Raw genomic sequence first — 26,901 nt, 5'->3', positions numbered from 1 at the left:
TGTTACCTCGTAGTGATCTTCTTATTAAGCCGTTGAGGATAGATGTATAATATATTTAACGCGATTAAAAAAAATCATGAATTAATTTTTCAGTCAATCAACATTACACCAATGAATAACACTGCTAGAGCATTCACTGCTCCTGGAAAAGCATTTTTGGCGGGTGGATACCTCGTATTAGAACCAATATACAATGCTTATGTGACAGCGCTTTCTTCAAGAATGCATGCGATTGTTAAAAATAGAGATTCAGATGAAGTACCATCGTCAACCATTACTATAAGCTCCCCCCAATTCCAAGAGGGTGAATGGAAATACGAAGTAGATAATGGAAATTTAGTAAAGATTCCTACAGAAGTGAAACAACGTAATAATCCGTTTTTAGAGGCTACGGTTTTTACTGTTTTGTCATATATTCAACCAAAGGAAAAATTCAATCTTGAAATAACCATTTTTTCAGACCCAGGCTATCATTCACAACATGACACGACGACTAAATTATCGGTCAACAAGACAAAGAAATTTTTGTACCATTCGAAACCAATTAATGCCGTGGCCAAAACTGGATTAGGTTCTTCTGCTGGGTTGGTAGCAGTAGTAACTACCGCGTTGATATCTGCTTTTGAAGACGGTACTATAGGTAACTTGCAAAATGTAATCCACAATTGCTCCCAAATAGCCCACTGCTATGCGCAGAAGAAAATTGGTTCTGGATTTGATGTTGCTACAGCAGTCTATGGGTCGATTATATATCGGAGATTCGATCCTGGCTTGATAAATGAATTGTTTCAACACGGATTTTTTAACTCTCAAAATGATGAACAGTTGAAGCAGAGCTACGCCACTGCCTTAGTCAACTTAGTGGAGTCCAAATGGGAATTCAATAACACTAGATGTACCTTACCTCCAGGCATAAGACTATTAATGGGTGATATCAAGGGCGGGTCCGAAACACCTAAGTTGGTGTCCAGAGTGTTGAAGTGGAAGAGTGAGAATGTTCTGCAGAGCTCTGAATTATACAAACGTCTAAACCAAGCGAATCTCGACTTCATTGATGCCTTATCCAGCTTGCATCGCTTCTATACTGAAACACCAGCAACCTACAAAGATTTTCTCGCATATTTACAGTCTACAAGCGTCGCTGTACTTGAATCCAATCTGCAGCAAACCGACCCCAAATTGGCCCCATTCGTCAATTTGATCGAGGCCATCAAAAATATAAGATCAAATTTGAGAGATCTAACCGCCTACTCGGGTGCAGAAATAGAACCCCAATCCCAGACTATTCTTTTGGATAACTGTAACGAGATTAAAGGGTGTCTCGGTGGGATGGTTCCAGGTGCAGGGGGCTATGATGCTATATGCCTATTGGTCATCGAAGATTCGATCAATGAATTTGTGGATTCAACCAAACAAGACAATAAGTTCGAGAATGTCGCATGGTTGAATTTGCACGAAGAAGATGATGGTATTGTAGAAGAGCAAGTAAATGACTATAGTGGCTTATTATAGATTAATACTAAGAAATCAACGTTTGTCTTGTGTGCAGAAGTTTTAAACGCGGCAATGTCTTATCGGCTTTTAACGAATATTTCATGATCGGTTAATATTGTAGTCATTTAGAACTCCACAGTATTGACATTATATATAGTAAGTTATATTATTGATAAACCAATGTGTTATGTTCGAAGGTAATCTGTATTCCCTAATGAGCCGATTAGATCTGACTAAGAAGGCTGGTTTTATATCAAATTCTCAATTAGAACTCCCACAATATAATTTGCACAATAATGTTTCCGAAGAAGACTTCTATAAATATGCTAATGTTGAAAATGAATTGGAAGTTCCCGATCCAATATATAGGTCGGTATCAAGGGAATCTAATGGACAGCTTGATATACCATTAAAGCAATTCGAATCTCGGTCATCATTTTCATATTCGGATAATAGTATCAGAGACGACGAAAAGAAGTACAAGCGGTCTTCATTGATATTTTTGGGTATTTCCATAGTGTCTGCCATTCTTATTTTGGCATTTGAGCTGTATATGTATGCCATTATTAACATTCATAAGCAGAAGATGGATCGACCTGCCAAGTACGTTGAGATATCTATATATCTATCGTTTTTCATCTTCGCAGCCATATACCAAGTTTTGTTGACCGTAATAGGGCTAAAGAGCAAAAACATGTTGTTATTGACCATGTTATGTGGATTCTATGCATGCATGTTAATATATACGGGAATTCAGTACAGTGAAATTTCCGAGACCGTTGGCCTAGTGTTAGAGAGGGGGTGGAAACGGGCCACACAGGCGATGAATATAGCTACGATCGCTGTCATTGGTGTTACATTGGTTTTGCAAGCATACATGATATTTGTGGTATTGAAGAAAAACGTTAAATGGTTTAGATATAAGAAAATTGGTGCTGACTTAAAAATCAAAAAAATGTACACTACATTCCAAATTCACAGATCACTATTAATATTCAACTTCTTTTTCTTCTTAGGGTTTACGGTTCAGTTCATTGTGATTATGATCAATGAAAAGAGTTCGGTGGAATTCATATTGACCGTTTGTGTATTACCCTTGACTTTGATCATATTATTCCTTAGTGATGTCGCAGCTACAAGAGAGTCTAAAATACTAATAACCGTTAGTATTATAACATACGTAGGTGGGTGTGTTTATGTATTGTTCAAAACAATAAGATTATTTACTAAGTATTCTTCTGCATACCAAATAGCGATCAGGCCGGGTGACTATTTTCCTGGCAGGTCGTCTTTGGTCACATTCGGCGTTATTACCCTAGTTTTGTTATTTGCCACCATCGCCATTGAAATTATCTTATTCAAAAACTACGGTAGAGGGTTGCTTCCGATAGTAAATAAGTCTTACAGATGGTTGCCCGGGTATAGTAGGAACATTCATAATGACAACTACATGGTGCATAAAAATGGTGTTGATTTAGATACAACAGAAAAGAATTTGGGAACGGAATATAACGGAATACTGTCTCAAGATCTTGCATCGAATGACGACGGATCTCTACTTATAGATTAGTTACGGATATCAGACCATTAATAATAATTAGCTGAATGCGATTACGATCATGCGATTTCACGGAAAAACCGTGCGATTCGGATAATTAAGTTCACACGCAGCCAGTCATAAATTAGCTGCAAACTGGCTTGTAAAGTATATAAGAGGTTGGATCAGCATATAATTCAAGGAAATGTTAAACAGTATAATAAACATAATAATCATATTAATATAAAGAACAATGAGCGATATTACTTTAGGAAAATATCTTTTTGAAAGACTCAAGCAAGTAGAGGTATCAACTATTTTCGGGTTGCCTGGAGACTTTAATTTGACCTTATTAGATAAAATCTATGAAGTGGAAGGTATGAGATGGGCAGGTAATGCTAACGAATTGAATGCCGCATATGCTGCTGATGGATACTCTAGAATCAAGGGCCTTGCTTGTCTTGTCACTACTTTTGGTGTCGGTGAATTGAGTGCCGTAAATGGTGTTGCAGGTGCCTACGCAGAACACGTCGGGTTATTACATGTTGTTGGTGTTCCATCTATTTCATCTCAAGCTAACCAATTGTTGCTTCATCATACTTTGGGTAATGGTGACTTTACTGTCTTCCACAGAATGTCGAAGAATATCAGTCATACCACTGCGTTCTTATCAGATTCTGAAACTGCACCGGCTGAAATTGACAGATGTATAAGAGATGCTTATGTTTATCAAAGACCGGTATATCTTGGTATACCAGCTAATTTAGTTGATGTGACTGTGTCCTCTTCCTTATTAGAAAAGCCACTTGATTTATCATTGAAGCCAAACAATGCTGAAGCAGAAGAAGAGGCGGTTGAACTTACTTTAAAATTGATCGAAGAAAGTAAGAATCCAATCATTTTGGTTGATGCTTGTGCCTCAAGACATAATTGTAAGCAAGAAACCAAGGAATTGGTCGAAATCACTCAATTTCCTGTCTTTACTACGCCAATGGGAAAAGGTACAATTGACGAAGGAGGTGTTGGTGGTTTATTAGAGGACGACCCATCCTCAATTGAAAAGGTTAAGAAGAAGTTAGACTACGGTAATTCTGTCTCGTCCAGATTTGGAGGTGTTTACGTTGGTAACTTATCTCACCCTGAAGTTAAAGAAGCCGTAGAAAATGCAGATTTGATTTTATCGATCGGTTCTTTATTATCTGATTTCAATACTGGATCCTTTTCATACAGTTATAAGACAAAAAATATAGTTGAGTTTCATTCCGATTACACCAAAATTAGACAGGCAACTTTCCCAGGTGTTCAAATGAAAGAGGCTTTGCAACATTTATTGAAGAAAGTTGGACAAGCTGCTTTAAAATATAAGCCACAACCGGTTCCAAAAGTCAAATTGATTAATACTCCAGCTTCAAGAGACTCCAAGTTGACTCAAGAATGGTTGTGGACTAGAGTGTCATCTTGGTTTAAAGAAGGTGATATTATTATAACTGAAACTGGTACATCTGCGTTCGGTATCGTGCAGTCTAGATTTCCTAATAATACCACCGGTATTTCGCAAGTATTATGGGGTTCGATTGGTTTTACAGTTGGTGCAACTTTAGGAGCCGTTATGGCGGCGGAAGAAATTGACCCCGCCAAAAGAGTCATTTTATTCATAGGTGATGGTTCTTTACAATTGACAGCTCAGGAAATCTCAACCATGATAAAGTGGAACACGAAGCCATACTTGTTTGTTTTAAATAACGACGGCTACACTATTGAAAGATTAATTCATGGTGAAAATGCCACCTATAATGACGTTCAACCTTGGAAAAACTTGGATTTATTACCGTTATTTAGTGCTGAGGATTACGATGCTATTAGAATTTCTACCATAGGTGAAGCTGAAGATATTTTTAGAGACAAAGAGTTCGAAGAAAATACTAAGATCCGTATGGTTGAAGTCATGTTACCACGTATGGATGCCAGTACTAATTTGATCAAGCAAGCTGAATATCTGGCAAAGACAAATGCTGCAAATTAATAGAAAATGTTCGGTAATCTCAATTGAGACTGTATTTTTTAATTAATGATGCTTCTAATTAGAATAATACGAATATATATAGTCTCTATTTAATAAATCTTCTTATGGTAAGAAATAGAAATAATTGAATATAGTCAATTTTATTTCATTTAGAGTAAATTTCATAAATTTTGACATTGGTTGCTCGCATTTTGGTCCTTATCGATTTTATATAAAACTAAGATAAGAAATTGACGTCCTAAATCCTAACCTAGATAATCCTCTTTAAGATGATAGAATTGACTGAAAAGGTACTTCCTATGCACAAAGAACCAAGAGATCTTGCGATTTCAAGAAAAAATAAGTGGAACATACCATTGATTATCGTTGGTATAATTAGCGTCCTTCTTTTCTTCCTGTCAAATAAATCGAATGTATTAAGTTTATTAAATCCACCATCTCCAGATGATCCTCACAATCCTGATTCTTTATGTCCTATAGTAGAAAAGGTCGATCCATTGAAATATTTATACAACAACGATACTTTGCAAAGGATATTGCATGATAACAACTTTAAAAATGAATCGCTTAAAAAGTTGGTCGACTCGATCAGGATCCCCACAGAAGTATATGATGATATGATTAATCCCAGTTCTGCCGAAACGTATGAAAAACTTTATGAATTGGAACCTAGATGGAAGAAGTTCGAAGAATTTCATACATTTTTGAAGAAAGCGTTTCCTGAAGTCCATCAGAAATTAAAGGTTGAAACTGTCAATAAATTTGGTCTCGTATATACATGGGAGGGTTCGTCAGATAAAAAGCCAATCATGCTTGCAGCTCATATGGACGTTGTTCCAGTAGACCCGAAAACAATGAACCAATGGACGTATCCACCGTTTGATGGTGTGTACGATGGGGAGTATTTGTACGGCCGTGGTGTATCCGATTGTAAAAACTTGTTAATAGGTTTATTAGAGACGATTGAATTACTCCTTAGTGAAGATAAATTTGACCCTGAGAGGACTATAATTTTAGCTTTTGGTTACGACGAAGAGTCTTCTGGGTCGGGAGCTCATGAGATTTACAAGCATATAGAGAAAAAATACGGCCGTGATTCGATATATGCTATTATAGATGAAGGGACACAAGGATATGAGACTATAGAGGGAAGGAAGTTCATCTTGCCAGCGACCGGGGAAAAGGGTTATGTAGATTCTGTAATTGACCTATTCACCCCCGGAGGACATTCCTCAGTTCCACCAGAACATACACTGATTGGTATTTTAGCCAAGCTAATCTCCGATATCGAAGATGAACAATTCACGAGTATTATAACTAATGCAAATCCTGTTTTGAACCAATTGCAGTGCATTGCAGAACATTCTTCAACGGTCGACAAAACTTTAAGAAAAAACATATTGAAATCTCATCTCGACGTAGATGCAAATAAAGAGGTATTGAAGTACTTGTCTAAAGATCCGGCGACAAAATATTTAGTTACCACTTCTCAGGCGGTTGACATGGTTCAGGGCGGAACCAAATCAAATGCTTTGCCAGAGCATGCATCAGTTTTAGTCAATCACCGTATAGCACTCGAAGAATCTGTGGAAGTAACTACTGATAAAGTTTTACATCATATCAAGAATATTGCAGAAAGGTTTGACTTGGGTATAATTTTTAACGGAGAGGAAATTAAGAAATTTACTCCAAAAGGTTATTTTAATTATTCGTTAGTCGGTCTGCTTGAGCCTGCGCCAATAACACCTATAAATAACAAAATTTGGAACACATTTGGAGGGTCGTTGAGATATTTATATGAGGAGTTAGCATCTCTGGACATAAATGAAACATTCATAGTATCACCTTTCATTAGTACTGGTAATACGGATACGAAGTCTTATTGGAATTTAACTAGAAATATTTTTAGGTATACTCCTGGAATTTCAATATCTGATAATATTCATTCGATAGATGAAAAATTAATAGTTGATGGTCATTTTCACATTATTGCCTTTTATTATTATTATTTGCAAGTTGTTGATAAGTTGGATGATGATTTGCTTTAGAATGAATTAAAGCTGCAAATATTTTTCAGTACCTCAATATCTTGATATCTCAGGCTCGCAACATTTAAAATATATTCTGAAAAATTTTTGTAGATGATTTTGTAAATTGCATTTGTAAGCTAGATATAACCAATATACTAACATATAGTAAAATATGCCTTCAGAGTTAGAAGAATTAGTATCGTTTTTACATTCACCCCAACCAGCGGTAATTCAAATTGCCTTGGATAATTTGGTTGGCTATTCACAAGGTGCTCATCAACAAGTTTTCAGTTACGATAATTATGAGGCTATAAAAGATTTAAAGAAATTAGCACAAGCTGAAGGCAAGACCACAGTTAGCCAGTCTGTGACTATATTAGCCAACTTGTGTGATGATTTAACTATGAGAAATCTAATTGTGGAAGATGAAGAATTTTTAAAAGTTTTAGTTTCTGCTGTGATTAACACTAAGAACAGCAACGCTGACTTAATGTGTATTTTATTGACTAACTTAGCTAAAAATGATAGCATTACTAAAGTTTTTGACTTCGATATCAGTCACAACGAGGAACAACAAAAAATCTTCAAATCAACTAAAGCAATGGATTGCTTAATGGATTGTTTCGTGAAAGGCTTTGACAGATCCTTGAATAAATACGCAGACTATGATTATTTGGCTTATTTCTTTGCTGATATTTCTAGATTTTTACAAGGTAGAGAATATTTTATCACAGAACAATCCTACGACGAAGTTGTGCCAATATCTAAGTTGTTGGTATTTACTGAGAAATATGACTCTAAGATTAGAAGAGAAGGTGTTGCATCTACTATTAAGAATTCATTATTCGACTCAAAACCACATATGAAATTATTGACTGATGAAAAAATAAATATTTTGCCATATATATTATTGCCACTTGCTGGCCCTGAAGAACTTGATGAAGATGATATGTTTAACTTACCTGATGAATTGCAATTATTACCATCTGATAAAAAGAGGGACCCAGTAAATGCACTTATATGTATTCATTTAGAATCATTATTGTTATTATGCACCACTAGAGAAGCAAGAGAGTATCTTAGAGAAAAATCAGTTTATCCATTAATTAGAGAAATGCATAAAGTTATGGAGAATGAAGAAGAGGTTGTTGATTTGTGTGATAGATTGGTTCAAATGTTGATGAGGGATGAGTCCAATGATGCTGCAAATCAAGATCAAGAGGAAAGTAGCGACGATGAAGACGATGAAGACGATAAAGTTGTTGAGATCTTATAGATAGATAATAAGGTTATGTAATATTAATACAATACAACTATAGCGTATATTTGAGTATATATAGCGTGAACACTAAATTTCGAACGTATAAATCTAACAATTATTCATCCTTCAAGACTAATTTTCCGTCAACTAACCTCAAATTCTGCTTAACAATACTAATAATCCTTAATTTATTATCTTTATGAGCATTAACTCTATTCTTTAAACCGAATAATAATTCCTTAGTCGTTAATGGATTATCCTTGACAATATCTAAGACTTCCTTCACAGTAACTAAAACATTATCAGGCCCTCCTGATGTTAAATCCACATCCAGCGTTGCGTTTATAGGACTTCCAGGTAATGAAGGTGATGGACTGCCGTTTTCTTTTTTGATAGATACCTTTAGTTTCGTCTTGCCATCATCAAACTTTGCCTTCTTGCTAGGGTCATTATTAGCCACTGCTGGCCTTTTGCGACCATTTGGGTTCCAATCACCATTTGGGAATCCACTTAAGAATGAAGGAGGCGCTCTAACAAGAACAAATCCGTCTCCAATATTTTGCGCAGTAAATGATCTTTGCGCCGGCTTATCAGAATCTATATTATCTAGTAACCTATCCTCATCTTCCTTCTTAATAGCCGCATCATCGTCACTTTCATCGTCACTTTCTAAATCAGACTTTGATAAGTATGGGTTTAACTTATCATCATCATCACTATCATATACACCACCCTCTGTTTTATTCAACACCTTACGCAACTTTTTACCTTCTTTATCAACCTTTCTAGACTTCTCCGTTTCAAACAAGTCATCTAAGTCATCATCATCGACTTCTGCATCAGATTGACCATCAAAATGGGCTGCTTTTAACATTTCCTTTTTAATCTTTTGTTCAGACAATTTGTTCTCTTCTTCATCACCATCCATTATTGGAGCTTCCTCATCATCAGCAAACTCCTCGTCGAAATCAAGATCATCATGATCAGAATCTCGTTCGTTTGAAGTTGAACCCCCCAAAACGGTTCTTAATCTTCCCCTATTATTAGACGAGGCCAGAGTACTACCATCTCTTGAAGAACCTACATTATGTCTAAATCTTTGATCTGCTGTGGCACCTTCTAACCCGGAGTTATCTTCCATATGTCTCATTAACCACCTTGGAACAGAAGAATTTTTTTCCATTTTGGCTTCAGCCTCTTCTAGTGTCAAGGTTGCGTACTTATTTCTTTGCGTAAACTTATAAACCTTCTCTGCTGGCACCATTTTAAACCCATCCTTATCAAAAACAAATAGCACTTGTTGTGTATCCGACGAGCCCGCCTCATAGTTCCCGACAAAGACGTTTTTTCCATCGTAATCTTCTACAACCCACGGGTAATATTCTTCATATCTTAGTTTTCTTTTCTGATCATCCATTAGATTTATTTGCCTGGTCTTTCTTTTGAACAAGCTCTTTTTCAGCTTTCTAGCTCCTCCATCTGGTGCCACCTGAGACATATCTACCTCATCTCTGTTGATATTCTTAGGATCTTCTCCATTCGCTATTGCTTCCTTTTCAGCAGCTTCAATTGACTCCTGCTTTTGCTTTTCTTTCTCAATTTTCGCTTCTTCTTCTTCTCTCTTCCGTTTATCTACTTCCGCTCTTGTCAAATGAAATTGGATATTTCTTGGATCCTTTCTATGTAACCTCACCGGCTTCGTGAAGTTTTCAATGATATCCACGTTTTGTTTAGACTGAAACTTCATTATGTGGTATCGAATGTCTTTGATATCCTCTTTTGTACAACATTTTAATGGGATGTCTTGCCATCCTTGGTCCGATGAACTTTTACCATTTGATGACGACATTGCTGGCGAAGAGCTCCCATCTGCTTCTTCCTTCTTAACGACCACCTCTTTCTTTACAGGCAGATGGCTCATATCAAATTATAGATATATATATTGATCAAAATAGATGAAGAAGTATCAAAATTAGTCTCTCTTCTTTGAACTGAATAGTTATTGTGCATGTAGTTTAAATGTCGTATGATGTCTCATAATGCAAAATACGACATCGGTGCCAGACATGAGGTCAATATTCCTTCCAAGTGTAATAAAAGGGATATTGGCTATAGGAGAAACTGATGTTGATAATAGTTCAATTCGATGAAAGCATATACTTATCAGACATGTATGTACCGAAGCGGTATGCTTTTTGAACCATGTTTAACTACGCATCTCACAAAATCCGTTAAACAACAGGGCGTCAAAGAGAAAAAGATCAAATCTTATATCTCCAAGACATATCCTCAAACGAAAGATGAATTTTGAGTAGATACGTATCTGGAAAGCTGATAATTAACAAATATGAGTTATATTGAAGAAGAATACAGGCTTGTTGCAATTAATTTAACCGATAACGGCTGTTTCGCACCGAATATGATTCATCTGCCAAAAAATGAATATTGGAGATAATTTTTCAAACTTTCAACTTGGTTTATCTAAAAATTCATATTTATCTACGTAGAATAAGGGAAAAGTGTTGTTGAGCCAAAATATAGGGAAAATAGTAGTCTTGGAATATAAGAAAAATGTCTATCGTGGTTCAAGAAAAGGAAGATAAAATCTATTCATCGGAAAAGGCGAGTCAGAATGCCCCACCAAAGTATCTTGGATTCGTCGCAGGGATGTTTTCTGGTGTGATGAAAAACATTGTTGGTCATCCGTTTGATACCATTAAAGTGAGATTACAAACAGCCTCGGATGGCAGGTTTAAAGGACCTATGGACTGTGTTTTACAAACAGTGAGAAACGAAGGTCTCAGAGGATTCTACAAAGGGTTTACCCCCCCATTAGTAGGTTGGGTTTTGATGGATTCAGTGATGCTTGGGTCATTACATGTATACAGAAGAGTAGTTAAGGACAATTTGTTTCCAGAGGAAAAGAAGTTACCAATACTAGGACATGTGATAGCAGGGTTGGGAAGTGGATGGACTGTGTCATTTGTAGCGGCACCAATTGAACAATTTAAAGCTAGACTTCAAGTTCAATATGATGCAAATACAAAAATATATTCTGGACCTGTTGACGTTGCCAAAAAGCTCTATCAGACCACGGGTGTTAGAGGTATCTACAGTGGGCTACTCTCAACTATGATATTTCGAACCAATTTTATATTCTGGTGGGGGTCCTACGAATTATTCACACAATGGTTTCAAGATAATACCAAACTATCAAAGCCTTCTATCAATTTCTGGTCTGGGGGGTTATCAGCAACTGTTTTTTGGATTTTCGCATATCCTGCCGACGTGGTTAAACAGACAATCATGACAGACAATCCAATAAGATCAGAGAAAAAGTTCCCTAGATGGATTGATGCAGTTAAATACATTTACAATACAAAAGGATTAAGAGGGTTTTCAAGAGGTTTTGGCCCTTCTATTTTGAGATCGTTCCCTGCTAATGCTGCTGCTTTGGCTGCTTTCGAAGCAGTTATGAGATTTTTGCATTAATGTATAATATATTAGATATTTATAGAACGAATATGAGGTTTATATAGCAATAATATTTCGTTTTTGTAGTCTTATTCTTCGTTGTTTTCTTGTATTTCCCATGGTTTTAATCTCTGCTTAGCCTCAGGCTTCGAACTCTGATCTGGTACAACTGTATCTGGGATTTGCTTGATACCTGGAACAGGTTTACCAGAAACTATTAATTCTACTAATTTTTGATAATTTGAAGAGTAGGGAGGCTCGTCGCTGTCTGCGTTATTGACTTGATCTTCGGAATCATCCGTTATCTCAGTAATTTTCTTGTTCTTGTTGTATTTGTCCCCATTGTGCAACTTCCACTCATTATAGTCATCCAAATTTAGAATATGGTCTGTATGACTACAATAAAAGAAGCATTTAGCTTGGTCAATTAGCTGTTGTTTATCTAATGCTGGAATACTAGTTACCGATGGATCTTGTTCTTTTAAATTATTTAGATAGTTATCTAAAATTTCTTGTAAGCCATCCTGGAATTCACTAAACGAGTCCCAATCGTAATTTAAATAATCTTTGTATACTTCTTCTTGTGGGTTTGATGACATATTACTATAGAATCAATTAGTTAAAAGTTATACTGGGGTTGTTTTTTTATCTCGCTTATATTTGAGAACTGAAAAAATTGAAGCTTCCTTTGTATTGAAAACAAAATTAAGGTGCTTAGTTCTACAAGATGTTGCAATTGTCCATATCACATATAATAGTATTATCGCTCCTTATTAGAATTGGATTTTTTCTATTTGGTCTTTACCAAGATAAGTATATGACCGTAAAATATACTGACATTGATTATGTAGTTTTTTCTGATGCCGCTAACTACGTATACAACGGATATTCACCATATTCGCGAGAGACATATAGATATACCCCATTGCTTGCATGGATGTTGATACCAAACTGCTGGGGAGGTCAGTGGTCAAATTTTGGTAAATATATTTTCATGATCAGTGATCTAATTACAGGAATAATTATTCTTAAACTATTAAGTGGAATATCAATTGCTGGCAAGAAGCTAAGCACGAATAAAATAATAATGTTGTCATCTATTTGGCTTTTGAATCCAATGGTAATAACCATAAGTACCAGGGGATCTTCGGAGAGTGTATTGACTGTAATGATTATGCTCTCATTATATTATTTGATTAATAAGAAGTCTATTATTGCATCAGGATTTTGGCTAGGTTTATCTATACATTTCAAAATATACCCAGTCATATACTTACCGAGTATTATGCTTTATTTATCTACTTCAGGAACACCTTTCATAGACGTGCCAATTGTTAGATGGGTTAATCGAACGAATATCAAGTTCCTAATCACTACGTTAATCACAATCGGTGCCTTTAACGGTATCATGTATTCCATATATGGATATGAATTCTTGTACAATTCTTATTTATACCATTTGATTAGAATTGATCATAGACATAATTTTTCAGTCTACAATGTTGCACTATACTACAAATCGGCATTATCTGAAATTGCAGAAGCATCGCTCGGTTTCTTTACTGGTAATATGGAAAAATTTGTCATGTTGCCCCAACTATCAATTTCAGCCTTGATTTTGCCTTTGTTATTTGCTCGCCGTGATTTAATATCCTGTATTTTCATACAAACATTTGCATTCGTCACATTCAATAAGGTGATTACCTCACAATATTTCATTTGGTTCCTCATATTCTTGCCTCATTATTTGGCCCAGTCAAAACTTTATTCAAATAAGCATATGATGAAAGGAATCGTGGCTCTATTACTCTGGATTGTATCTCAGGGATCGTGGCTATACTTTGCCTATCAATTAGAATTCTTGGGTATCAGCACATTTGATAATGGGTTACTCTTTTCCTCATTCTTTTTCTATATAAGCAATTGTTGGATTTTAAGCGTATTTATTGACGATTTGAATAACGATTTGTAAGATCTTCGTGGTATTAAGGATCTGAATTCAAGATGGTAGTTAGAATATAGAATAACGTTTTTTTGCAATCTTTTAGGAGGGTTGTTGTACATCCTGCACATAAATTATTTGTAGATGATGAAATGAAAAAAAAAGATCCCATATTATATCTAGTAAATGAAGTCATACTAGTAATCAATAATGTCTCGTATGGAATTATACTCTCCAGAAGGGTTGAGAATAGACGGGAGGAGATGGAATGAATTGCGTCGTTTTGAATGTCGTATAAATACACACCCAAGCTCATCGGATGGGTCATCTTATATCGAACAAGGTAACACCAAGATCATATGTATGGTACAAGGGCCGATGGAACCTAGTTTAAGATCACAAACGAATTCATCTAAAGCAAGCATAGAAATTAATTTATCCGTAGCCAATTTTTCTACGATCGAAAGAAAGAAAAGGTTGAAGAACGAAAAGAGATTAATCGAGTTGAAGACGACTTTAGAAAGAACATTCGAACAAAGTGTTATATGTAAATTATACCCAAGAACAGTTATACAGATAAACTTGCATGTATTATGTCAGGATGGTGGTTTGTTGGCTGGCATGACTAATGCAATCACATTAGCATTAATAGATGCTGGCATTGCGATGTACGACTATGTTTCTGCCATTAATGCTGGATTATACGACCAAACACCATTATTGGACTTGAATACGTTAGAGGAAAATGATATGAGTTGTTTGACTATCGGAGTCGTTGGCAAAAGTGAAAAATTAGCATTATTGCTTTTGGAGGATAAGATGCCATTAGATATGTTGGAATCTGTTTTAGCTATCGGCATAGCAGGTGGCCACAGAGTTCGTGACTTAATGGATAATGAAGTTAGAAAACATGGGAATATTAGATCGTCTAGGTTAGTTGACCAGTAACTGCATGTATTATAGATAAATAAATTCGCAAATTAATTGTACGTTTCGCTGGAACGTTTGTAACCTTATTCGAAATACAAAATCTAACTAAACGAAGGCTTTCTTGGATCGTCTTTGACGTGATGTAATGAATAAGATTTAACAAAAAAAATTAAAAAAGAAAGGAATTGACACGGACAGGAATTGAACCTGCAACCCTTCGATCTGGAGTCGAAAGCTCTACCATTGAGCCACCGCATCACCCTTATCAATAAAGTTTCTTAACTAATATATGCCATAGCTTTTTCATACATTTCCATTCATTGCTGTTAATTACTGAAATCAAAGAAATAGATGTGATTTCAATGAATACCTTCGATATAAAACTCACGCATTATGCGTATGCTATATATTTGGTGAATAACTTTTTCTTAACCCGATTACCGATTTATTCTAGCGATTTTCACAAGACATTTAGAATTCCATTCACAACGAGGTCTAGCAAAGATTGTTAATATTGAACACTTTGAAAAGGCCTTTGAATCAATGAGTGCAGTTAACATAGGCTAATATAATCCTAAGTTACACAGTGTATACATACTATACAAAATCACGATATTTGCAGCTATTGGTGTAGAGAAGTATCGGAATTGATAATTGCACACAGGACGAAACAACTTGCGTGTCAAATTTAGTAACCCTCACCAAACAAATCAAATATAGGTCAAGACTTATAAAGAGGGCTTTTCTTCTAGATCTAGTTTCAAATATAAAGAATTGAGCCTGTAAGCCATTAGCGACTAGACTCGTAAGATATAATATCAATACTTAAAAATATTCTATTGGTTGAATAAACAAAAGCTAAAATATGTCTTACAGAGGAACAAATCAATTTAACAATCAATTTAGAGGGCCAATTGGCGGGGGACAACCTCAGGCAAATATAGGTCCAGTTTCTAGCTCGAAATCTGCTTTCGATCAATTTGAAGATTTTTCGAAGAAAGTGGAGGACTTAATTGATGAATATACCGCACCTTTGAAGCCTTATGTACCTTCCATTGGTAGAGCATTTATCGTGGCCACTTTCTACGAAGATTCCTTAAGAATAATGACACAATGGTCAGAACAAGTCTACTACTTGTACAATTACAGACATCTCTGGCGTTGGTTCACGGTTGTGTTTTTAATTTCCAATGTGTTGGTTATGTTGAGTGCATCAACATTGTTGATCTTGAGAAAAAAACCGGAGGTAGCAACTGTTGCATTAGTGTGCATTGTTACCTTGCAAGGGTTGGCTTACGGTTTGATTTTCGATGGCCAATTTATCTTGAGAAACTTGTCGGTTGTGGGGGGCTTAATCCTCGCATTCTCAGATACTTTGGTTAGAGACAAAAGATCGTTATCGATGCCAGGCTTGCCAATGATAAACAACCAGGACAACAAGAAATATTTCTTGTTGGCAGGTAGATTATTATTAGTTTTATTATTCTTAGGATTTGTTTTTTCGGCGTCATGGTCATTTACCAGATTGGTGATCATTTTAAGTGGATTCGTTTCATGCGGTTCAATTGTCGTGGGATATAAAACTAAGTTTGCTGCTTTTATTTTGACAGTCTTATTGTTTGGCTACAATGTTTTTGTTAATCAATTCTGGCAATACGGTTCTCATGACTCTACCCGTGACTTCTTGAAGTACGAATTCTTCCAAACTTTGTCGATTGTTGGTGGTTTAATGATTATTGTTAACGCAGGTGCTGGAGAGTTATCGTTGGATGAAAAGAAAAAAATCTATTAACCAATTTCATACAGTAAAATTGGATACTTATCCGCTTCAGCATATCATGTATGTATGTATTTATATACTATATATTATTATTTGGGATTCCAAAATATAATTCTTAAAATGATACTGTTAAGTAGTTTACTTTTTGTAATGACATCACGAGCGCACAGTCTAAATTTTTCGTTCAATAAGAAATGCTACATTAATCAGTTTTTTGGTTGACATATTTTAATTATCAAATGGCAGAAGAAGATCAAGGTAAGTGTCCAGTCGACCATTCCACAAGAGATGCTTGGTTGAAGAAAGCAAGCGTTCCACCAGAACCAGTTCCTGTTCCGGAAGACCAACCAAAATGTCCTGTAGATCATGATGCTAGGGCCGACTGGTTAAGCAAAGTTTCTGTTGTACAGACAACGAAACAAGAACCAGAAGCCATAGAAGTAAGCTCTACAACTACTTGTAGTTCTGATAAGTTGGACACTTCAGCTGCCCATATTAGTGACTCAAACTCGAAGCTTCCTACAGAGAGAGAGATTAGTTCTATTCCTCGTACCTCCGGCCAGTCCAACTGGATCTACCCATCTCAAAAGCAATTCTTCGAAGCAATGAAGCGTAAAAATTGGGAACCAGAAGCACAGGATATGAAAACTGTTGTACCTATACATAATGCGGTCAATGAAAAGGCATGGCTGCACATTTTAAACTGGGAAAGATCACATTATCAGCAATCTTTAGCGCAATGCGGTGGTATAAAGTTGACTAGTTTCAAAGGTGATCTGAAGAAGCTTACACCAAGAGCATGGTTCAATTCAACTATCCTAGGGTACGAAAAACCCTTCGATAGGCATGATTGGATAATCGATAGATGTGGAACAGAAGTAGAGTACGTTATTGATTTCTACGGAGGTAATGGTGAAGGGGCAAGCTTCTTCTTGGATGTAAGACCAAAGCTCAACAATTGGGAAGGTTTAAAGTTACGATTCGGAAGAGCTTTTGGCTGGGAATAGGCACAGTTTCCACCTACTTGTAAATATCTAGATTATGAAAATATTATTCTCTGTTCATTCATCAACTTTAATATGATTATATACAAAATAAATAGCTAACACAAATAATAACTTAACCGTGAAGTAGAATTAGCATCAACCCATCAAATAGTTAATAAATCTATTGTCTACCCATAAATTGACCAGATTGACCCATTTTTTGCATATGTTCACCAACTTGGACATTGGTTTCAAAGTATTTAGCAACACATCTATCTAAACAAAGAGCTTCCTGTTTGGATACTTCTGAGTCGTTATAGGTTTTGTTGATACATTTGGAATGGCATTGTTCGACCAATTGGTTGAACATACCAGTAACCATGTCTAATTCAGCCTCAGCAGCTTGTAACTTTTGTTGAGATGAAATTTGAGGAGCAGCACCACCTAATCCGAACATTTTATATGTTATTATTCTTAATTAAAATAGTATATATCAAGAAAATAGATCTTCTTTCTGGTTGCCTTCTATTTCTTTGAAATTTGTGGTTCTTTGAAAAATCGCCAACTGATTACATAACATACATGATTATATAAAATCTTTTTTTTTCAATGTGCAACATCTATTAACGATACAGATAAATTTAACATAGTATTACATTAGCTATTCTACAAACTAGGGAAGGTAAACCTAACATGAGCACCCCATAGTATTGAAGTGTCAGGTACATCTAGCTTTAATCTCGCTAAGTCGTCTCTTTTTTCCGGTACCGCGCATGCCATACCATGGCAAATAGTAATAGCCTTGCCGTTTAACGAAACACAACCACCAAAATTGTTAATTCTGGCATTGGTCCAAGCTGAGTTTGAATTTAGTATGTTCAAGAAATTCTCATGAGTAGAATGGGTCACATCGTAGTAATACTTAAGAAATCGCCAAGTTTGGGTCTGTAAATTCAATACCATAATGCGCAGAGTATTTGCATTTGTAGGTGCAAATTGTAACTTACTTAGCCTGGAAACATCAAACTTATCACTTCTATAAGGCTCAGTATCAAAATATCTCAAGTAATCATTGGTGAAGCCCCCCATAAAGAATAAATAGTCCTTTTCATCGTTCTTGTAATACAATGCGCTGTGATGACATGCTCTTAATTCAGCTTCTATTATCTTTGGATTTGGATCTTCGTTTTCTTTGACAAATAAGGATGCATCGTCATCCTCGTATGGTTGTTTGGGAGAATTGAAATAATCATGCACGTAGGTCGATAAGGTCTGCCATTTTCCGATTTCAAAAACAAAAACATAAAAGTCACTAAACGTTTCAAAGTTTTCATTACATCCACCTTGAATTAGTAAAGCTTTACCATTGAAGTATTCTTCAACGGTCTTTGATTTGTGTGTTCTTGTAGATATGCCCTTGCTGCTTGCAGTTTGAACAGAAGTAGAGCCCGAGGACACGCTATCCGACGCTGAAGATATGACCCTTGTACAGTGAATATCAAAACCTTCGTCGTCTGCCAATTCTTCCGATTCTGACGGCAATTGGTTAAAGGAGTCTATGTCCCAGTAACAATTTTCGTCTATAGTTTGATTATGGTCTATTAATGAATAAGCAAAATATCCCCTCGGAGAAGGCCAGGTTTCAGAATATATGCTTTCACCCGTTTTTGGATATACCCCATTTATACTAAATGTTGAAATCGAAGCTTCTTTTTCAAACCCTATAGTAAACTTAATCCTTCTGCAGGCGATATCAATCCTTAATAAATCATTGGTCGCCCTAAATGATTGATATCCAAATTCATCTTCGTGGCACTCGAAACCACCAAATATAAATATCGAAACCCTCCCTTCTTGAGATTTATGATTATGATTATTGATGAATGAAGCATTTTTGCTTCGACTGTCAAAAGAGAAGCCATTATCATTATCTGCAGCCTTGAAACCAGTATCTTCAATATTTGGTGGGTTGTCATTTTTGACAGGCGAAGCATTTGTATTAACATATGAAATCAGTGGAGTCGATGGCTTCTGGTCACTTTCCACGTTAGAAACGTTATCTTTCTTTTTATCATTTTGATTTGAAGATTGGAAGAGTTTGGAATCAACACTATCACTGACAGGAATTATAGGTGTCTTATGTGAATTTGATTTTGGCATAGGATTGCCTATTAGTACTGGCGACACAGGTCTACTATTCTGAGAATTTGACCTGTTATCTCTCACTTGATTTGAATACGTGTTCTTTAATGGATGGTTTGTTGGTGACTTTGGCGTACTTCCACTTGCTTGTTTTTGATGCCTATGAAATATTTTTGATGACTTCGATAATGCATGAGTTAGTTTAGGACCTGGTGTAGTGTGTATGATACTACTCTTTGTTGAAGTTGAAGGAGTTAATTTTGAAGTCTCTGAATGACCAGTAAAAGACTTCTGTGAATTTAATTGCTTCAGAACATTAAGAGAATAAGAACTTGTAGCAGAAATGGGCGGTATGGAGTCAATATCAGACATATTACCTTTTTCATTCAATGTATTTGATACAGAAGTGTTAGTTGACGACTCAGGTAGTTTGATATTATCGGAATCTCTTGGTTCCGGAAGATTTACTGGTTTTACCAAGGGACTCGAGGGAAAGGGAAGATCATTGATAATGTCTGTAAATAACGGAGGCAGTATACATCTGTTTTGCTTTTCTTTATCCTCACCTAAAAGCTCAAATACATTTGCTGCAATAGCATTTCCAATTCTACCAATTCTAAGTAACTCCCGAGCCTTAGATTCCAATTCAATTTTCGTGAACTTTAAAGTTTTGATATCTAGAATATATCCGTTTTCATTCATTACTAATTTTTTTTTTATCACCCACCTGTCGATTTCAGCAAAATAGTCAACAGACTCAACCTTGATTTCAAAACCCCCATAAAAGAATATATGACTTTTAGAAATAGGACAACCAGATGCGTTATTCAAGTACGCTGGATAATCGCTTGATGAAAACGTATCACAATAACTCAAAGTACTTCGAAATGCATTAAATATAATAAGATGTGGGTTTTGCATCATATATGGACTTATTAAAATATCCTTATCGACATGAGGAGGTAATTCACATGGAAAACTTATTGAAATCTTTTGTGGGTCCACATCGATGGGTATTCCCAAGTGCCTAAAATCACTATATTTATTGACATATACACCACCAAATGTATAAGTGATGTCGTCCATATCAACATGATTTTGATAACAGATCTCTGGAAGCTCAGTTACTAACTTGCGCCTATGCTTATCAAGCGTGAAACTATTGGAAACATTCAACGTTGTCCTTGGAATAGTGTATAAACCTGAAAAGCCACGTCCATCTTTATCATCTTCTGCTTCATCGCCTGGTTTGCTTTCAATTGGAATATCCTCCTGATTGCTCGATTCTGTAGATAGCGCTCTACCATTTCTGTTTAACGATGCATGGTCTATTTCTTCAAAAACGGCCATTGGAGAGAATATCTTCTCCTTTTCAGCCTTGTTGAAGATGTTCTTCGGATTACCAATGGGTGCCTTTTCATATTTAAATACTGTGTACGGGGGTTTAACCCCATGTGTCCAGCCATGCCTTCGTTCATTTATAAAGTCTTGCGCCTTATCGCGAGTCCTACCTATATGAAATATATGTGATTCCATTCTGGAACGAATTGTATCCATGTCATGATTATTATCTATATTGTTATTAAAACCTGGTAATTTCCCCGGATTATCAGTTGAATTCGGAGTTGACTCGAACTGTGTATTGAGCTTAAACTGGATACTATCTTGATTGTCATCCATGTTTCAATCAACTCAATTGCAGAGATATATTCGGTCTATTATCTCGATATCTATATTAACCTTCAATGCCCTTTTCGGTTGATTAAGTAACTTACTAATTGTTTGTAATGAATTTAAGATGTTCCAGAGTTAATTATTGTAGCAATTTAATTTTGCGAATATGTCACAATAACACTTATCTAATGAAACCTACAATAGCCATACTAAATATCAAATAAATATATAAACGATTATAATAAAATCTAAATGTTAGGACTTAGCATGTCAGCCTTAACTAAGGCATGTATCTTTATAAATGTTAGTAAAAGTTTAAGTAAAGCATATATAATAATTGTTTCAAAATACGTACATCTTGAATTGAAGCATGAATGAATTGTCTAACTTCCAAAGCTAGCCAAACCTTCATCATATTCAAAGAGTCTTCATTCTTCAATATTTCTCTTCCTTCTTTCAGTACTCCTAATTTTCTTAATACGGGCAATGAGCTATAGATGTTAGTATTAGTCAATAAATCAGTAATGATAAATTGAAATTGAAGTGTATCTTTGAAGAAATTCTCAATGTATATCATCATAAATGGGATTAACATAATGAGGCAGCACGGTATAATATCAAATGAAAGATATACCAACTTCATTTTCAGTGGGGAATCCGAATAGTAAAGCATATACGAACCTTGCAAATAAATCTAAATCTGGGTACAATTGTCTACCAATTCCCTCCAATAAAAGTATAGCAACAATAACAGTAATGAAATCGCCTTCCATTCTAACATGATGAGTTCTAACCATGCCTAAAACTTTATCCAATAAATCTCCGATACTGATGTTACCTAACGTGAATGTTCTCTCCTTCATAGTACCAACTAATTTGTCAACCTTCAACGCAAATATTTCTTTGTCTATTACAGTTTCAGGAGTCCTAGATCTCTCAACCATCAATTCACCTGCCTTGTAACCATCAAACTCAGATAACGCTCTAAATAAATCGATAAAATTTATTCTATCGTGGTGATTCAATTCAGTAATTAAACCAACATCTAGGAAACATATTTCTGCGTGATAACCATCTTCGTACAATTCAGATAATCTGCTGCACCATTTTTCATTATCTTCACCTAAGCTTAGTAATTCATTGGTTATTTTATTCGTTTCATGTTCGTTACTTGACTTCACGATCTTGTATTCTCTTTCATGTTTGAACATCTCATTCTTATAGAAACGAATCATCATATTACCAGGATGCAAATCAGCATGTACGAAGTTATCAAGAATTAACATTTTCAAAAAAGCATCTAAACCTTTATCACTGACTTCCTTTGACAAGTTCTTTCCATAATTATCACTCAATGATAGAAGCTTGCTCATGGGTATGGCATGTATATATTCTTCAACAAGCACATCCCTAGTGGTAAAATTCAAGTAAGGTTTAGGGAAATGGATGTCTAATCTCTTTTTAAAGTTATTTCTAAATCTTGCTAAATTTAAACCTTCGATTCTAAGATCCAATTGTAATCTCATTAGAATGGAAAATTGTTCAACTTCATCTGGTAATGATAACCATTCCATTGTTGGAATCATATTAATCAGGTTTGCGAAGAACTTCATTATTTTCAAGTCTCTATTAATTTTTATCTCAACATTAGGGTGCAAAACTTTAATTGCAACGAACTGATTTGCCGTCAACGGATCACCATGTTCTGTAACCAATATATTATCTAAGAATTGTTTACTTTTGCTGGGTTGATTTACCTTTTCTTCCAAGTCACCACCGGATCTAACCTTATTCAATGCTTTATTAGATAACTTCCCGGTATAAACTTGAGCAATGGCTCCCACACCAACAGGCTTCTCATTAAATTCATCAAATATTTCATCGAAAGGTAAATCTTCAAAACTCTTACTCACAATTTTAATTGTATCTTTTAGTGAATGAGCTTTTGCGTTTGAATGCAAATTGCTTAATTCGTCACACATTTCTTTTGAGAAAATGTCTGTTCTTGATGCAGCCCACTGGCCTAGCTTAATAAATGATGCCCCTGCCTTTTCAGTCGACCATCTTAAATATCTATACCAGAGCTTAGCTCCCGATCTAATATTCTCTCCAGTGGATCTATCTTTGTGCCCAAACCAGCAAATAGGACAACTGATTAACACAGGAACGAAAAGGAAGGATAATTCTAGAAACCTTCCAAAAGTAATTATTGGATCAATTAAATAGTCATCGATAGAAAATTTGATGTAGTAGAATATCTGCTTTAGCTTATTTCCCGTGCGTACTTTGCTATGGCGATAATCATTATATTGTTCGATTTCTTCTCTTTGGGATGCTTCATAAAGTCCATTTTCATAAGTTTCTGCTCCTTTTACGGGGTTTAATTCGTGAATCGTCGTATCTATAGGTGCAATATCATTAAGTACCGTTGACCGAAGTAGTATAGTTGTTATGGTTGCGCCTCCTAAACCAATAAGACCACCCCTTATAAAATTCGAACTACGAATTTGATATTGCTGCGTGGAAAATTGTCTCTTTTTGATGGAACATTTGATATTTTGCGCTATCTGACGCTTAGTGCTTCGTATTATGACACCCGAACCAACAGGTTGTCTCAATAAGTTTAACATGATGTAATTGGTTGCTTTCCTAGATGTTTTCAGGCCAACTTACGAAGTTGAATTTCAAATCGTATACAATCCGGCGAGTGTTGCACAAAGCTAATCGGGAACTATCTATTAAATAAATAAAACATCTTAAATCTATAAAAAATCAAAGAATATACGTCGGTCTTAGGTGTCTGTTTCTTTCATGTTGTTCCTCAATATAGAAGCCCATAAACATACAGTAGATGCACCCTTTGGGTTGGTTCTTGGACCACGTCTAGCAACTATTCCATCGTGCGAATTCCACGCATCTATATAAACAGGTATCTTGATCCAATTGATTTTATTCAAGGAATCAATAACGAACTGCTTTTCTTCATTTATAGGTAATCTACAACTCTTCGTAAACAATGGAAATCTAGAATTCTTCCATTGAGTTAAGGTAGAGTAGTGCTGGCGAATTGATTGATCATTTGACTTGGTATCGATTTCAACCACTTTCTTCTTAGTGTTCTTAGATAAAATCGAAGTCCGTTCATAGTCTTCATGGTCAGATTCACTATCATCATAATCATCCATTTCTTCATTAGTATCACCAGAGTTATCTTCATCGTTACTTGCATTGTTCTGGGTATTATTGGGCTCGTCTCTATCCTCTTCTTGAATAGCTCCTTCTGTCGATTTGCCGGTAAATCTTTCCTCAGCATACATTAAGCCTTCCATTGTATTTTCAGTTAATTCGGAAGTGTCTCCTTTGAAATAATTTTGTTTAGACATGGATTTTCTTTCATTTCTATTTTGCAACCCAATTTTTGCATCTTCGACATCCACAGGAGATGAGCCATATACAGAATCAAGTACTCTCTGCCAATGCAGTTTAATTTTTGGAGCAGGAATAATTCTGATTTTAATCATGCTATAAATCGAAGCAAATAAACTTGAACATAGAACTAATGGAATCCAAAATGGTAATAGGAAGAATGACACCAGAAATATAATTAAAAATCTAAAGATCCTATTGGAACGAAATATAGACGTCTGTTCCTGAATATTACCAGCAAATACTTCATCCTCAGATCTTGTCATTTGGATCGACCTATTCAAATCAACAAATTTAGGCTTAACGTAGATTTTACCTATCCTTGATTGTTGCAAACCCTTCAAATATTTAATCTTGATATTGCTCCAATTATCAAACGGCGAGTATTCGGTTATGAATGACGTATTAAATGCAACGGTTCTATCATTTTTAACATTGGATAACAATATATGCTTTCGAAATTTATTTAGACCTTTATAATATACCCCTTCAGAATCCGCCATTTGCATTAAAATCTTATCATGGTCGGTCATGAACATCTCGCGCCCTGACTTACCAAAAAGATATTGACCCACCTTGTTAGCAGCGTGGTCAAAGATGTTATCGTTGAAAAATTGGATACCAACATGTGGTGTCGCAAAGGTGGTAAAAAAAACAGGTTCTACCATTTCAAAAAATCCAATTTCGTTCAATACACCAATAAGGTATCTGGAAATTAGACCACCTAGGGAATAGCCTACCAAGCTAATTTTAACGACTTTGTAATTACTCTTTTGTTTTAATGCCTCGATTTCATAAAAGATATCCCTGATGACTCTTTCAGCATTTAGTTTCAATCCATCGTATGTCTTCCAAAACCGAAATGAAGAAGGTTTCAATGTCACTATCTTTTCGTCCGAGCATTCCTGAAGTAACTCTCTTAATGATCTCTCAATGGTCAGCATATGATTCGGACTTCCCCATAACCCATGGACTAGAACAAATAAATGTGCACTCTGTTCTTTGGAATCTTCATCTTTATTGTCTATTTCTGCCATTATAGTTGTCTATAACGTTTGGAGAAGATAACAATATAAAAAAAAAGATTTCAAAATTTCCGACCGAACTTCTGTTTATCGTGCTGCGATAAGGAACAATAAGAAATAATTTAACTGGGCACTAGATCAGTGTTAGGATGTAGGTTAATATTTAGCTAAATATTTATGAAGAATAATATATACTTTGAGATAAGATCACTCGTATTTACTAGACTCTCGGCTGAACCGATGGGTTCCATGTGATTTTCGGAATCTGCATAGGCAAATTTAGCAAACCTATGGCGTACGACGATGATTGGTACACAACCAACGTATTATATCTATGAAACACGCTATGAAAAACGCTATGACTAGTCAGGCTATGGATGTATCAAGACCTATGTAAGTGCTTGTAGTTTTATTATGTAGTCTTCTTTATGTTCGACGCATTATCTCGGACCGATGGCTATGACATTAAAGTGATACTGAACACCAAGCAGAACATTTCAAACATACACAAACTAAACAATACTCGGATACATTATAACAGAACGTCAAAGATTTGACTTAAGCGTCATAAATGTTGAATATAGTGCTTTTGTAAGGGTAAGATCATAATCGGATTTAAAGCCGGGTAAATGCGGTAGAAATTTTTCATCCAACCTTTTATTCAGTAATATCATTGCAGCTTCACCTTAAATAACGTATACACCAACAACTATATAATAAAGGAACAATATGGCATTTTTTGGTACCCCTTCTACTTCCACATCTACCGGAACAACTTCTGGTCAATCCCAGCAAGTGAAGCAACAAATCCAAGAGCAAATCAGTCAAGAATTAGCAGTTGCCAACGCTACTGAATTAGTGAACAAGATAACGGAAAACTGCTTTGAAAAGTGTGTAGAACAGCCCCAAAATGGTTTAAACCCACAACAAGATGCTTGTGTTAACCAATGTTTAGAAAAGTATATGAGATCGTGGAACGTGGTATCGAAATCGTACATCACCAGAATCCAACAATCATCCAACTAAACAAAACCACAACCCTAATAGCGATGGTATGCTAGCATAATGACTTGATAGAGATGAATGGTTAATGAATATGCGATGGTTACCTGTTTAATAGTGCACATAGAGCTGTATATAGACTTGAACACAAGTTAATTTGATATCATTATTTACT

The 26,901-nt window shown here is 35.6% G+C and overlaps 17 protein-coding genes and 1 non-coding gene across 18 annotated transcripts; 11 read left to right on the top strand and 7 right to left on the bottom strand. All coding sequences in view use genetic code 12, as the record gives it.

Annotated features, from left to right (window-relative positions):
• Positions 1-42: 42 nt before the first annotated feature.
• DEHA2G18392g (DEHA2G18392p) lies at positions 43-1,512 on the top strand (the record flags this gene model as incomplete). The annotated part of the gene is made up of 1 exon (XM_462340.2): positions 43-1,512. The coding sequence occupies one exon, from the start codon at positions 43-45 to the stop codon at positions 1,510-1,512; it is 1,470 nt and encodes a 489-aa protein (XP_462340.2).
• A 169-nt stretch (positions 1,513-1,681) lies between these two features.
• On the top strand, positions 1,682-3,064 carry DEHA2G18370g (DEHA2G18370p; the record flags this gene model as incomplete). The annotated part of the gene is made up of 1 exon (XM_462339.2): positions 1,682-3,064. One exon carries the CDS (start codon positions 1,682-1,684, stop codon positions 3,062-3,064), a length of 1,383 nt encoding a protein of 460 aa, XP_462339.2.
• A 220-nt stretch (positions 3,065-3,284) lies between these two features.
• Positions 3,285-5,054, top strand: DEHA2G18348g (DEHA2G18348p; the record flags this gene model as incomplete). The annotated part of the gene is made up of 1 exon (XM_462338.1): positions 3,285-5,054. One exon carries the CDS (start codon positions 3,285-3,287, stop codon positions 5,052-5,054), a length of 1,770 nt encoding a protein of 589 aa, XP_462338.2.
• Positions 5,055-5,323: 269 nt separating this feature from the next.
• DEHA2G18326g (DEHA2G18326p) lies at positions 5,324-7,102 on the top strand (the record flags this gene model as incomplete). Its single annotated transcript, XM_462337.1, has 1 exon — positions 5,324-7,102. One exon carries the CDS (start codon positions 5,324-5,326, stop codon positions 7,100-7,102), a length of 1,779 nt encoding a protein of 592 aa, XP_462337.2.
• A 154-nt stretch (positions 7,103-7,256) lies between these two features.
• On the top strand, positions 7,257-8,360 carry DEHA2G18304g (DEHA2G18304p; the record flags this gene model as incomplete). Its single annotated transcript, XM_462336.1, has 1 exon — positions 7,257-8,360. One exon carries the CDS (start codon positions 7,257-7,259, stop codon positions 8,358-8,360), a length of 1,104 nt encoding a protein of 367 aa, XP_462336.1.
• A 100-nt stretch (positions 8,361-8,460) lies between these two features.
• Positions 8,461-10,266, bottom strand: DEHA2G18282g (DEHA2G18282p; the record flags this gene model as incomplete). The annotated part of the gene is made up of 1 exon (XM_462335.1): positions 8,461-10,266. The coding sequence occupies one exon, from the start codon at positions 10,264-10,266 to the stop codon at positions 8,461-8,463; it is 1,806 nt and encodes a 601-aa protein (XP_462335.2).
• A 650-nt stretch (positions 10,267-10,916) lies between these two features.
• DEHA2G18260g (DEHA2G18260p) lies at positions 10,917-11,837 on the top strand (the record flags this gene model as incomplete). Its single annotated transcript, XM_462334.1, has 1 exon — positions 10,917-11,837. The coding sequence occupies one exon, from the start codon at positions 10,917-10,919 to the stop codon at positions 11,835-11,837; it is 921 nt and encodes a 306-aa protein (XP_462334.1).
• Positions 11,838-11,908: 71 nt separating this feature from the next.
• On the bottom strand, positions 11,909-12,418 carry DEHA2G18238g (DEHA2G18238p; the record flags this gene model as incomplete). The annotated part of the gene is made up of 1 exon (XM_462333.1): positions 11,909-12,418. One exon carries the CDS (start codon positions 12,416-12,418, stop codon positions 11,909-11,911), a length of 510 nt encoding a protein of 169 aa, XP_462333.1.
• A 128-nt stretch (positions 12,419-12,546) lies between these two features.
• On the top strand, positions 12,547-13,791 carry DEHA2G18216g (DEHA2G18216p; the record flags this gene model as incomplete). Its single annotated transcript, XM_462332.2, has 1 exon — positions 12,547-13,791. One exon carries the CDS (start codon positions 12,547-12,549, stop codon positions 13,789-13,791), a length of 1,245 nt encoding a protein of 414 aa, XP_462332.2.
• A 180-nt stretch (positions 13,792-13,971) lies between these two features.
• Positions 13,972-14,709, top strand: DEHA2G18194g (DEHA2G18194p; the record flags this gene model as incomplete). The annotated part of the gene is made up of 1 exon (XM_462331.2): positions 13,972-14,709. One exon carries the CDS (start codon positions 13,972-13,974, stop codon positions 14,707-14,709), a length of 738 nt encoding a protein of 245 aa, XP_462331.2.
• Positions 14,710-14,877: 168 nt separating this feature from the next.
• DEHA2G18172r lies at positions 14,878-14,949 on the bottom strand. The gene has a single exon. It is a non-coding gene; the product is annotated as a tRNA-Trp (tRNA).
• Positions 14,950-15,556: 607 nt separating this feature from the next.
• DEHA2G18150g (DEHA2G18150p) lies at positions 15,557-16,483 on the top strand (the record flags this gene model as incomplete). The annotated part of the gene is made up of 1 exon (XM_462330.1): positions 15,557-16,483. The coding sequence occupies one exon, from the start codon at positions 15,557-15,559 to the stop codon at positions 16,481-16,483; it is 927 nt and encodes a 308-aa protein (XP_462330.1).
• Positions 16,484-16,710: 227 nt separating this feature from the next.
• DEHA2G18128g (DEHA2G18128p) lies at positions 16,711-17,478 on the top strand (the record flags this gene model as incomplete). Its single annotated transcript, XM_462329.1, has 1 exon — positions 16,711-17,478. The coding sequence occupies one exon, from the start codon at positions 16,711-16,713 to the stop codon at positions 17,476-17,478; it is 768 nt and encodes a 255-aa protein (XP_462329.2).
• A 160-nt stretch (positions 17,479-17,638) lies between these two features.
• DEHA2G18106g (DEHA2G18106p) lies at positions 17,639-17,914 on the bottom strand (the record flags this gene model as incomplete). The annotated part of the gene is made up of 1 exon (XM_462328.1): positions 17,639-17,914. One exon carries the CDS (start codon positions 17,912-17,914, stop codon positions 17,639-17,641), a length of 276 nt encoding a protein of 91 aa, XP_462328.1.
• A 209-nt stretch (positions 17,915-18,123) lies between these two features.
• Positions 18,124-21,279, bottom strand: DEHA2G18084g (DEHA2G18084p; the record flags this gene model as incomplete). The annotated part of the gene is made up of 1 exon (XM_002770615.1): positions 18,124-21,279. One exon carries the CDS (start codon positions 21,277-21,279, stop codon positions 18,124-18,126), a length of 3,156 nt encoding a protein of 1,051 aa, XP_002770661.1.
• Positions 21,280-21,890: 611 nt separating this feature from the next.
• On the bottom strand, positions 21,891-23,903 carry DEHA2G18062g (DEHA2G18062p; the record flags this gene model as incomplete). Its single annotated transcript, XM_462325.1, has 1 exon — positions 21,891-23,903. One exon carries the CDS (start codon positions 23,901-23,903, stop codon positions 21,891-21,893), a length of 2,013 nt encoding a protein of 670 aa, XP_462325.2.
• Positions 23,904-24,065: 162 nt separating this feature from the next.
• DEHA2G18040g (DEHA2G18040p) lies at positions 24,066-25,736 on the bottom strand (the record flags this gene model as incomplete). Its single annotated transcript, XM_462324.1, has 1 exon — positions 24,066-25,736. The coding sequence occupies one exon, from the start codon at positions 25,734-25,736 to the stop codon at positions 24,066-24,068; it is 1,671 nt and encodes a 556-aa protein (XP_462324.2).
• Positions 25,737-26,453: 717 nt separating this feature from the next.
• On the top strand, positions 26,454-26,750 carry DEHA2G18018g (DEHA2G18018p; the record flags this gene model as incomplete). The annotated part of the gene is made up of 1 exon (XM_462323.1): positions 26,454-26,750. One exon carries the CDS (start codon positions 26,454-26,456, stop codon positions 26,748-26,750), a length of 297 nt encoding a protein of 98 aa, XP_462323.1.
• Positions 26,751-26,901: the final 151 nt, after the last annotated feature.

This window comes from Debaryomyces hansenii (assembly GCF_000006445.2).
Source record: "Debaryomyces hansenii CBS767 chromosome G complete sequence".
NCBI classification, from domain to species: Eukaryota; Fungi; Ascomycota; class Pichiomycetes; order Serinales; family Debaryomycetaceae; genus Debaryomyces; species Debaryomyces hansenii.
This window is presented reverse-complemented; position numbering and strand designations above follow the sequence as displayed.